Source organism: Bidens hawaiensis, unplaced genomic scaffold (assembly GCF_021521415.1).
Source record: "Bidens hawaiensis isolate Kalapana, Puna unplaced genomic scaffold, B.hawaiensis_p1.1 tig00004618_1, whole genome shotgun sequence".
Taxonomy (NCBI): Eukaryota; Viridiplantae; Streptophyta; class Magnoliopsida; order Asterales; family Asteraceae; genus Bidens; species Bidens hawaiensis.
Genome location: NW_027491282.1, coordinates 826224 through 838577, shown reverse-complemented (window position 1 = coordinate 838577; position 12354 = coordinate 826224). Strand labels below are relative to the sequence as shown.

The following is a 12354-nucleotide window of genomic DNA, read 5'->3' as shown; positions in this document are numbered from 1 at the left end:
TAAATTACATTACTCTTATCAAAACCAACTAAATGCTTTATGTAACAACTTGTTTCCTTTCTTCTGAACTCTGACCCTCTTTCCAACCTTCGTATGCCGCGTCTCAAGTTCGATCTTACTGCTTACACTCTATCTAAGATCAACAAGAATAATAATATAAATATAGTCTTAGAACATTTTTAGTTACTTTTATAGCCATTGTTTTTTATTTAGGAACATAGCTAAATTGTTGAAGTTGGGTGGTGGGCATATGGGTATTGAAAAAGTGTTGTCTTGGTATTCCTTGATAGTATTCTTCTTGCAATCCCTCCATCAACATATGTAACAAAGACAATCAGTTTTTAAATTGTAACCAATAACTTGAAAATCATATCCTAACGAGTAATATACATACCCATAATTCATCTTCATACTCGTATCGTTGAAAATTAAAAGCTTTAGGAGTCGTTTCTTCAGGCTCATCATTACGTGCAAATCTCCCACGTATTCTCGGCCGGTTATCAGCAAGAGTTTTTCGGCATACATACTTTCAAAATAGAATGCAAATAAAGTTAGCAGATACGAAGTACGCAACTAATGTATCCGACACATCACTTATTTAAATTTAACATATAATAAAAAAATTAATATATTTATCAATAAAAAATGCTACATATGAATAACACACACATATATATATATATAACTGAGAATCCTAATTACCTTGATTGTTTTATTAAAATTTCTCCGTGTCCTTTTGGCCTTATATCTTAATATTCTCTCTTTTCTTTCTTCTGGACTGTAACGACCCACCTTGAAATTAGCTTCCTCCATCAACGATCCCTCCATCGCTAATGGGCTTGACGACAATGCTTGATTTCGATGATTGTTTTTCAAGCTCTAAAAAGAAAAAAAAATAATAATAAATAACCCGTTTAACAAAAACAAATGAGTAAAAAATGGACATGCACATGATAAAGAAGGACTAACTTGCAAATCACCAGTGCTGCAGACCCTTCTCATATGGCTAGAACTAGAAGTGAAGCCATGATCAGGTGAGGTGAGGAACATGGATGGAAGATTTGAGGACTCAATCAAGCTATTAAATTTTGGTTGAAAAAGATAATTATTTGCTCTTCCATTAAAAGATTTACTGTAGCTCTTGTGCATCATGTTCAATGCATTTTCATATCCACCATAGCTATGAGGCAAGAAAGAATTGTTGTTGACATAATTGTCAAACAAGGGTAGTTGACTTTCCTCTGTTTTGATCTCAAGATGACAAAATTCTAGTGAATTTACTGAATTGCCCATTTGGTTAAGAGAAAGACTCTCAAGTTGGTGGCTTGGTGGGGAGGAACAGAGGAGGGTGGTGGTGGTGATATTGGTGGGGGTGATTTGGTCATTTTCATCAAATGGGGGGTCAAATTTTTCATGGGTTAAAGGGTTTAAGTTGTGGTTATTTTCTTGAAATTTATGGAGGATGTCAATGGATGAAGAACCATTTAAAGGGGAGAATGGATAAGTGAAGAAACAATCTTCAAATTCAAATAAACCAGAAGACATTGAATATGATTCAATCTTGGATTAACATACAACAATCTCTTGTTTTTCACCTAAAGAGTAAACGCCAATTTGTGATGATATGGTGCTTCTGGTCGCTCGAAAGTATGACAATCGTTAAAAGGACGAACATTAATTTTTTCGATTGTAAAAAGTTAAACACAAACTTGTGACTTTTATGTTAAAAGATATAAGATCGTGAAATTCACAGATATGACAATCTTGAAAATGACAATTGGCCTTTTATATCATGATTTGAAAAGGTAAATCGTGAATTTATAATAATCTTAAAAAGTCATATCTTAATAGGAAAAGTGGTAAAAACTGAATATTTAACGATTAAAGGCCAACTTTTCTTCTTTTCAATTGTTTAAAACGGTGACATTTGCTCATAATCTTGAAAAGGGTGTAGAAGCTGAAAACCACAACCTTTTTTTTGAACAAATTACAAGACTTGGAGCTACAATAACTTGAAATTATTTCACTCCATTATAATGTGTTTGAAGGTTTATGATTGGAGTAACAATAAACAACCATAGAGAAGACACTATAAGAGGGTGAACCAAAAACACTTAAAAGCAAAGAGAGAAAGATGGCACTTTCTCTCTCTAAAACAAGTAGAGGACACCATTCTTTTGCCAAGAGTAGGGGAGTTTAAAAGCACCAAACTCTTGTGACAATACCTAAAAACAAATAGCAATTAGTCCACTTATGCTATATTATATTGTATTACAAAAAGGTTTTCTAAAGACACCCTTGAACTTTGCCCTCTTTGCACAATCACACCCCTCATAAAAAGAAGGATAATAATAAGAACTTATTAAACTTTGATGGTACGTAGTCTCACATAATATTTAACATAGAGTAAGAATATCCTATCGTACGAATTCCGAAAATGTTCTACGACATACATACAATGGATGTTTTGTGCACACGAGTGACGAGTTGGTGTTATTACCATACATGACCAATTAATCTTTCAGATCATTATTTTCTAAGAATATTTTTATATCAAAACAACATTGTGCGTGATCTTGAATTACTTCTGGTAATCTAGTATGATGTCACAACTTTCCAAAAAAAAAACTATTTATTATTATAAACAGTAATACTTTATTATATTCATCAAACATGCAAAATTATAGTTACCATCATCCTCTATCTAGTTCCATCTAAAAGATGGTCTAGGATCCATTTTGGCCGATTGTCTCATATTTAAAATATTTTACTTTTGAGTTAACTTTTTTTGAATGGCACTAGCTTGGTGACATCAGTTAACACTTACAAAACCCCGTACCGGCCGGATAAACCTGCAATGGCTTGCTTAGTTGCTTTGAGTTAAATAATAATGGTCTAACGGATAATTGCTAACTTATTAGAAAGTCACCAAGCAACTTATATCCTGAACACACTATATTGTTGTTTCCTTTCTCATGGCCCATGTAAGAAGATTGCCATCAATATTGTCACCCTATCACCTTTTCTAATATTAGTTAAAAGCATATATAAATTTGTATTTTAAGTGGTTAAAATTTGAATTAACACTTTTTATAAAAGTTTATATAAGATAAGTTGGTTTTTAATGATATCAAAACCTTCATCAGGTCAGAAACTAAGTTTTTGTCTATCCTTTAGATTGGGTCAGGCCCAAAATTCTTACTAAATCCTTAAATTTTTAAAAAGTGCGTGGTTTCAGCCCATTAATTTGCCTCGCGGGCCCAACGCCCCAACTCATTTTAGTTAAGAAGTTTTAAAATTATATATTATAATTTTGTGTGTTTAATAAGAGCAAATACAACTTATTAAGATACAAGGATGATTATCAAATGCGTCTGTTTGAATAACCATAAAGGTTAGAAGCATATTTCACGTGTACATTTTATTTTGTGATTTTCCATATTCCTTTCAAAAGTACACACCATATTTCATGGTTGTAGAAATCGTTAGGCGGTGCCAAATTGATCGATTGAGGAGCTGCGAATACTCAACCTAGTCGGGGTGTACTCGGGAGTTACTCACCAAGTACTCGACCTATGCGGGGAGTACTTGTGAAAAGACGTGATTTTTGCAACCATGCCGGTGAACTTGTTACTTTTGTTTTTAAGTATGAAAAAAAGTTCAAGTATGTGATTTTTTCTCTAATGCAAAACTCTATGAGAATCTGAATTCTTTTAAAAACAGAAAGCAGGTCCAATTTATACATTTTAATAGATTTGTAATCATTTATACAAAGTGAGCACTATATTTTTTTCATATGTTATTATGATTAATGTGATTGAAACATACATGACACATTTGGAAAATAAGATATTTTGTTTCCCTCCCCATACCCCCCCCCCCACCCCCACTTTTTTATTTTCAAAATAATAATTCAAAACCAAATTCAACATGTATATAAACAATAATATATTTTTCTATCATATTTTAATAATATCATCACTAGTTATTACCTCATCTAAAAATCAAACACCACTTACCACTTGGCCACTACTTCTATTTTTGTTTCGTGTCTTTTTCAGACGTGCCAAAATAAATAAATTACCATATAGACATATATTGTGACTTTTTTAATATTTAACTTTAATTACATTTTTTTTATTTTAACACTATTTATACAATTTTGAAATTAGTATTTCAATATGTTTATTTTTATCTATATTTCAAAATAAACTTTATCATAAATCAAGTTATCAAGATATAACTAATTATAATATCATATTACATATTAATTTGATTCGTGATAAAACTTATAGTAAGACACAGGTAAAAACAAACACATCACAACTATTTATTCAAATTTATACTAAGGTTGTATGCTAAAATTTATATAAGAAACTGTATATACAAAATTAAAAGATCACATCTTATTTTATAAATATAAATAGTATAATGCATAAATCAAATACAAACTCGCACAAATTTACATAATTTGCCCCTTAATGATATATGGGTTTCAACAGCCATCTTCTAGTTATTTGTATTATGACATATTTGATCAAACTTCATGTATTGCTTCATATATTTTTGTTGTCCTTCATGTATTGTTTCATATTTTTGTTGCCACTTTCAACGCGGTATTAAAACAACAATAATCATACATAGTAAAATAACATCAATAATAAACTAGTTAGTAGAGTATAAAGAGAATATGATATAGACTAATCATATCTTTATTAAATAAGTTTCTTCCAAAGAGACTCTCAACTCCAACAACGCTATCTAAACACGAAAAATATATTATAAACATAGTATCATTCACGTGGTAAACAAAAGATAACAAAATAACTAACATATATAAATTAGCAAACTATTAATAACAAAACAAAGTGAAAAGTATGATAATACACACAAAAGCATCATAAACACATGAAGGAAAGATGAAAATGAAAGTAATATGTAAAACTCATTAAAGGGAAAGGTAAAGTAAATCTCATGACAAATCCATAATACACCCCCCCCCCCCACCTAAAAATTAACGACCATGTTTTCAGAAATGTGTAACCTTAGCAAATCTTGTCTACTCTGATCATCCCTATTTAGTTAGGTTTTGTCTTTGCCCGTTTTTCATATACACAATGGATTTTCACTATTCTAACTAGTGTCATCGTCATTCTCCCATTCTTACATTATATGATAAACCAACCCCCGTAATCTATCCCGAAACCCTGTTTCTTATCAATTCAGTCCAACTCGTGTCTCCACACACCCACCTCAACTACATTCAACTTACACATGCACATTATTTTCATGGCCCAACAAATCTATTTCAAATAGCGTACTCGTTCTAACATGTAACCACAACTATATAAAAAGTAAAGGGGGGTAACAAGTAATATACAGAAAACCGTTCCTTGTTTGAAGGTATCGCTTCCAGCTGACCGTTGACCAATTCACGAGTCAATTGGTCGTATACTTTATAGTTATTAGGGTTTAACCGTTTAACAATCCAATACAATTATATTATCTATCTTCTTCGTGTTTGATTCAAACTTCAATTGATTCGAAGTCCGATCTACGATGGCTGCGTCTCAAGAGCATTTGGATAAGATGCAGCTCCGTCAGAGCTACCGGAACGTATGGCACACCGATCTCATGAGCACCATCTCCGCCGACACTCCTTGTAACTATCGATTTACTTTATTATTACAATTGTAGCTTAGAGTACTTAGTTCATGCTATTGATTGTTATTCGTTTGTTCGTTTTGTTGTTGCAGATTGCTGCTTTGCCTTGTTCTGGTAAGAGCCTCTAGATCTGTTATTCAGTTATTTGTATTGGTTGATGATTGATTGTTTTAGTTGAGTTTTATAATGTTAGGATTGATTATCTGTTGATGATAGTTTTATAAAAGTTGGTAGGGAGTTAGCAAAAGCCGAAATTAATCATAACTGACATTTCGGTTATGGTTACAGTTAATGTGTTTCCGTTAATCGACTTTACCCAAAACTGAACCGAACCTAGTATGTTTATGTTTTCTAACTTTTATATGTCTAATCCTAATTACATCTTTTATACATCTATTTCTACCTTTGAATATTTAAATATATGCTGCAACTGTCTATAACGTAGCTTGGATTACCATAACCGAACTAAATTCAACTAGAATAAAGGGAAAAAAACATTAAAAATACATTGGACATCTAACCAAACTTAACCAGAACCAACGGCTAACCAACCTATGGTTAACTGACCATTTGGTTATGGTTAAGCTCCCATTACGAACTGAACTGACCGTGCACACCCCTAAAATTAGGTTAATAGATTGAGGCACGTGACTTGAACAAGGCGTTTGTGCATATTTTTGTGGTTAGTTACACTGATTTTTGTATGTGTTTTAGATATATTTCCGATATAGGTATTAGTATATTGTAAGTTTATAACATATTTGTGCTGTATATTACTTAGCTAATAGGCGGTTTGTGGTTTAACATTATTTGTTATGATCGATAATCTGTTGATGATCATGCTAGGGAATCTCTCAAATTTCACAAAATTACGTTATTAGATTGAGGTTTGAGGCACGTCACTAGAGAAAGAAGTTAGAGAGGATATAGTAGTTAGGGTTTATTGTTAATTTGTTAGGTAGTTAGAAGATATGATGTGGTTAGATTCCCTTTACAATTATCCTTATTTTACTCTTATAAATAGTTGATTATATGTTATAAGTTTTGTTATTTTATGAATGGGCTTCATGACATTTGTGTGTGAATTATATATTTTTTAGATCTAGTAGATCATAGCATTTTTATTTGTACGAAATTTTATTTTGAAGTTTAGGCATTGTTATAGAACCTTCTGTTTTGTGTATGATTTTGTAGCTAATCATACTCTAATTTTTGTACATGTTTAGGGTATTTGTCTTATTTGTGTTCTATATTACTTTCTTGTTAGCTAGAATGTGATTTGTGATTGAACATGTTGTTAAATGAAAGTTTGGCCCTAGAAAGCTAGCCTAAGGAACGGTGTTGTAAACATCGCTAGGCGCTAGTCAGGCGGTGAGGTACCGCCTAGCGATTAACAGGTATTAATCGGATTGTAATTTTTATATGTAAATTTTCAAAGTTATATACAGTTTTGAAAAGTTACATGTAAAAGTTCACATAAGTACTTTAAAGTTCAGATAGTATTAGTTTAAACGTAAACAATTAAACATAAACACAACAAATCAATAGAAAAATTCAAACAATTACACATTAGTTCATGGACCAGGTTGGGACTTGGGAGCTCGGGTTAAAACCAAGTCCGATTTGGGCTGATTTTGACTGATTTTGGTTGCCTTTGACCGACTATCGATTTGTTGGTTCAATCGCATCGATAGCGTACCAATTAGTGATTAGTCGGCACTTAATCACGATCTTTACAACACTGCTAAGGAACGAATCAATTGGTCAAATACAGGGTCTGTAGGAGGCTGATATGTAAAATTGACCATAAGGTTGAAGAGATTATGAAAGGCTTACTTGATTAAAATACGTATATGTAAATATGACCAAGTTTACTTGATTAAAAGCTTTTATGTAAACCTTTTTCTTACTTATTATGGGTTAAGGAATATATTTATCTAAACATCTTATTTTCTTACTAATGCATGTTTTCTGTAACTCTATTAAAATGACAGCGGACCATGCGTTTCATACTTACTTCGTAAGCGAGCTCTGTACAATGATATGTCAAGGTATGCATTGTTATCCATCACCTAAGCCATACTTCAATGCAGATTAGTTATTACTTATTTCACATTTTAATATATACGTTTTTTTGTTCTCTGTCACAGGTATACTTGCTGTGCTGGATATATGCCATGCAGTGGACGGTGTGGAGAAAGCAAATGTCCTGAATTATGTCTTTGCACTGAGGTATGCAGTTACAACATACAATTTTAATGATTTGTTTAAAAATTATGTTATTCACAATCATTCTGTAATGTTTTGGTTTGATTTTGCAATCATCAGGTCTTCTTGTGCTTTGGGAACTCAGTTGCATCTACTCGGTTTCTATTGCAAGACGAGTTTAATATCCAAACAACAAAATGTGATAATTGCATCATTGTAATCTCTTCACAAAACTCTTTTCTATCTTTAATGCTTATCATCATTTACTCTTTTTAACATTCTTTTATAATGTAGGGTTTCATGTTTTGCCTCCAACAACTTGCGTGCATATTCTCCATTGTTGCTTGTCTTGTTGGCAGTGAAGAACTCAGTGAGGCATCTCAATTGCTGAATTGCTTAGCTGATATGGTTTATTGCACGTAAGTCTTGTTCTTATATCATAATCAATATTCTGAAAGATGAATAAGCTAATATATATTTTGTATTATTCTTTTTGTAGGGTTTGTGCTTGCATGCAGACACAACACAAGGTGGAAATGGACAAACGAGATGGGAAGTTTGGACCGCAACCAATGTCAGTCCCACCCGTGCAGCAAATGTCAAGGATTGACCAACCGTATCCTCCAAATGTCGGGTACGGTCAACAACCTTATGGTTACCCACCACCTCAAGCTCAAGGGTACCCGCCTGCCGGTTATCCTCAACAAGGATATCCAGCCCCCGGTTACCAGAGGTAAAATGGTGAATCTTTGAATGTTTAAAATGGCAGCTTGAGTGGTTTTGTGAATGAAATTCATATTTGTTTTTATTATTGAACTTTTTTGAACTCTTTTTTTAATTACGTGACGAGAAACATGCTGTATATTACTTATATCTGTGTGGTATCGGATTATTATGTATGTTTCGTATTTGTCATTGTCATGTCTTGGTTCGTGTATGCACTCGATGGGTTCATTTGGGTTTTCGTGTTCTCATGTTCTCATGTTTTGTAATGCATTGGCGTTCTTCGTCTCTTTATGAAGTTGATAAGACTAGATGAGACTCTTTGACTTCAATCTAGACGTTTTCGTTTAAATGCAACTACTTTAAGAAGCCAATTAACACTCTTCTATGATGTATTTTGTTTTGTGAAAGGACAACTGTACAAGTTCATGTATAGATTTATATAGGAAAAAAAAGTGGTGTTTGTGAAGTGTCGCAAAGAAAATCTAGCTTTTATTTACAGATTATTTTCAAATGTATTACAGAACGAATAGAAAATAAACTTTGTTCATACGCTGGTACACTTCCTACACATGTTATCACTAATAATTTTGCTTGTAGTTATCAAATTATCAGTAATAGCCAACACATTTTATGTTTGGTTTCATGTGGGGAGGAGGGGTTGCTAGCTCTACTCGAACGAGCTTCGGTGGGGCGAGTAGAGTGTGATGTCTACCCTTATGTATCATGCGAATTGTGATTAGTTATGTTTATACATGTTATATATTTTGATGATGTTTATTGTAGCTAGACGTGCACAAAAAAACCGGTTCCGGAACCGAACCGGTGGAACCGGCCCGGAACCGGTTCCAGTTCCTACCGATGGAGCAAATACCCGGTTTGGATATTATTGTACCCGAATATCATACCCGGTTCCCCTATTTGTAATTCCCAGTCGGTTCCAACCCGGTTCCTAAGTGTACCCGGTCCGGTTCCTACCCGAAATAACCGGTTCTGGCGGGTTTTTTTTAAAAGGTGAAACACTGGTCAAACTAGCCGTTGGAACGGTAATATAGCCGTTGGAACCGGTTTTTGAGAAACAAAAGAGCCGTTGTAACCGGTTCCAACGGTAATATAGCCGTTGGAACCGGTTTTTGAGAAACAAAAGAGCCGTTGTAACCGGTTCCAACGGTAATATAGCCGTTGGAACCGGTTCTTGTAGCCCAAAACCTATATATAAGTTGTTTTCCATTACTTGTTTCACCACCAAACTCAAAAACAAACAAAAAAACTTCTCCTTTAGCAAACCCGACCATCTAACTAAATATTATTATGGCACCCATCAAAAAAACTAACAAGAAGGCTAAGGAGGACCCAAATGTTCTTGCGGTCATCACCCATACCCGAAACCAAGACGTATGGAAGAATTGGGATTTGGTTGTCAATGCCGAAGGTGATCAAAAGGCTCGTTGCAAACTATGTGGAAAACAATTAAAACACGATTCCAACTCGACTTTGAGAAAGCACATCGAGAATTCATATTGCCCGGCCTTGAAAGGGATTGGCGCGACCGATCAAGTTGACTTGGATAAAGATGGTACGCTATTTCGTTACAACACGACTCATGTTCAAGATAGAATGGCAAAGTTCGTTATTCAACGAGGTTTGCTGTTTAACCACTTTGATGACCCGGATTTGACGTCGTTGATTCGAGAAACTCTACAACCGCGATACACACATGTAAGTCGTACTACCTTAAGACGTCATTGTATCAAGTTGTGGGAGTGTGCTAAAAAAGAGTTAATCGAGTTTTTTCATTCTTTACTAGCATCAAACAATACTAAGGCGGCCGAAAAAATTTATCATTAAATATTCACCACCTTGTTTCGGGGATTTTTTTCATGTTCGATGTGTTGCACATATCATCAACTTGGTTGTTCAAAAAGGTCTCAAAAATGAAAACATTTGTGACGATTTAAAATTTTTTAGACTTATGTTACAAGATGTCTTCAAAAATGGTAAAAGAAGACATCTAGAATATAAGAATTATTGCAAGTCGGTTGAAAGAAAGTATTTGGGGCCGAATTGGGATGTTCCAACCCGTTGGAACTCAACTTGTCATATGCTCAAGTGTGCTTTCGCCCAACGGCAAACTCTACAAAGTTTTCATAACAATCTTGTTGACGTACGAGAGGCCGATATGCTTCCGGAAAGTGTTTGGGTCAATGTCGGTTATTTGTTGGGGTATCTTGACGTGTTCAAAAACTCAACAACAAAGTTATCGGGAGTCTATTACCCTACGAGTTGTTGGGTTTTGCAAGAATTATACTACATGTCTTGTACTTTTAAAGAGTTTGAGGAGAAGAACACACTATTCAAGAATATTGTTGGGGGTATGAAGGAAAAGTTCTTAAAATATTTTGAAAACATACCGTCGGTCTTCACTTGTGCCGCCGCTTTAAACCCATATTAGAATGTTAATGGGGTTGAGAGAACGATCGAAGAAATATTCGACAACATGGGTATGCACGAGATCGACCCGAAGTTGTCGACGGAAGCGTGTGAAAAGTTTAACAAAAACCTTCAAGACCTTTATGATCATTAGTTTCAACTATATGGTCCAAGCACGAGATCGTCTTTTATTAAAAAAACAACGACTAGTAGGCCGAGCAAGGACCTACTTATAAACTTGATGAATGGGATTCGTGAATCGGCATCTAAGAGGCAAAGAGGAAACACACCAACTAGCGAACTTGGTCGATATAGTGAAGCAAACTATGTTGAGGGTGCAACGGTCGACGATGTTCGCAATATTGATTTGTTGGCTAGGTGGAAAGGAAAACAAAACGAATTTCCTATTCTATCCGCCATGGCTCGTGATTTGCTTGCCGTACAAGCCTCAACGGTTGCTTCCGAATCGGTTTTTTCTCTTAATGGGAGGGTATTATCAATGCGAAGAACAAAATTAACTCCCGAGTCTTTAGAGGTTTGCATTTGCCTAAAGGACCATTTGGATGCGGTGGATCGGATACAACACAAGGCGAACTTTGAAGACGAGATACCAATAGAGCGTCCTATTCATGATGAGGAGGCGGAGGACGGCCTTTCTTCCGATAACGAAGACGAGGGTGAAGACGAGAATGAAGACGAGGGTGAAGACGAAGAAGAGTAGTAATTTGTGTTTGGTATTTGTTTTAGTAAAATTATTTGTAACAAGTTCAACTAATATTTAGTTATGATTTGTTTAATAATAACCACTTTTGTTAGTCATGATTAATTTTTTTGTTACTTTTTTAATAACGACGAACATTTTATTTATTCAAACAATAACTACTACAAACATTATTAAAACATAAACGATACTAAACATAACAACTTAAACTAAAAAAAAAAGTCCGTCGTTTTAATCCGGCGTTCTACAACGATTAAGCGTTATCACCGGCGGTAGATGCTTGGGTTGTAGAGCCGGACGACTCTCCCACTTCTGCTTTTTTAGCATCCAAACTTCTTTTCTTTCGACAATACTTATTCGTATGTTTTCGTAATGTCGAGTTGGACCCTGCTTTAAGAAACTTCGAACAATATTTGCAACGAGCCATCTCTTGTGAGTCGGTCATGAGACACAAATCGTAATGAACCCAAACATTGGGGCATCGTGTTGTTTCGATCACCATAACAACGTCGTCGTTAGTTGCCATTTGTTGTCGGTTTAAGCTTAATTGTGTTTTGGAGTGTGTTTTTATAGTTTTGGAAGTGGTTTAACAAGTACACACCATACCT

The 12354-nt window shown here is 34.4% G+C and overlaps 2 protein-coding genes across 2 annotated transcripts; one reads left to right on the top strand and one right to left on the bottom strand.

Moving 5' to 3' along the window:
- Window positions 1-205: 205 nt before the first annotated feature.
- On the bottom strand, window positions 206-1545 carry LOC143627302 (uncharacterized). The gene is made up of 4 exons (XM_077097151.1): window positions 970-1545; window positions 703-879; window positions 396-526; window positions 206-314 (listed from the first exon to the last, which is right to left on the bottom strand). Exons 1-4 carry the CDS (start codon window positions 1543-1545, stop codon window positions 206-208), a joined length of 993 nt encoding a protein of 330 aa, XP_076953266.1.
- A 3971-nt stretch (window positions 1546-5516) lies between these two features.
- LOC143627308 (uncharacterized) lies at window positions 5517-8780 on the top strand. The gene is made up of 7 exons (XM_077097158.1): window positions 5517-5662; window positions 5757-5778; window positions 7659-7715; window positions 7815-7896; window positions 7993-8088; window positions 8167-8291; window positions 8372-8780. The coding sequence occupies exons 1-7, from the start codon at window positions 5560-5562 to the stop codon at window positions 8607-8609; spliced, it is 723 nt and encodes a 240-aa protein (XP_076953273.1). The 5' UTR covers window positions 5517-5559; the 3' UTR covers window positions 8610-8780.
- The last annotated feature ends 3574 nt before the right edge of the window (window positions 8781-12354 follow it).

Bases quoted from the DNA above. Each gene is read 5' to 3' on its own strand.
- LOC143627308 (XM_077097158.1), top strand. From the start codon at position 5,560: ATGGCTGCGTCTCAAGAGCATTTGGATAAGATGCAGCTCCGTCAGAGC. The intron at 7,716-7,814 runs GTATGCATTGTT...TCTCTGTCACAG, and splicing joins CTGTACAATGATATGTCAAG to GTATACTTGCTGTGCTGGAT. The intron at 8,089-8,166 runs GTAATCTCTTCA...TTTATAATGTAG, and splicing joins AATGTGATAATTGCATCATT to GGTTTCATGTTTTGCCTCCA.
- LOC143627302 (XM_077097151.1), bottom strand. From the start codon at position 1,545: ATGTCTTCTGGTTTATTTGAATTTGAAGATTGTTTCTTCACTTATCCA. The intron at 880-969 runs GTTAGTCCTTCT...TTTTCTTTTTAG, and splicing joins GCAGCACTGGTGATTTGCAA to AGCTTGAAAAACAATCATCG. The intron at 315-395 runs GGTATGTATATT...GTTACATATGTT, and splicing joins GAGTATGAAGATGAATTATG to GATGGAGGGATTGCAAGAAG.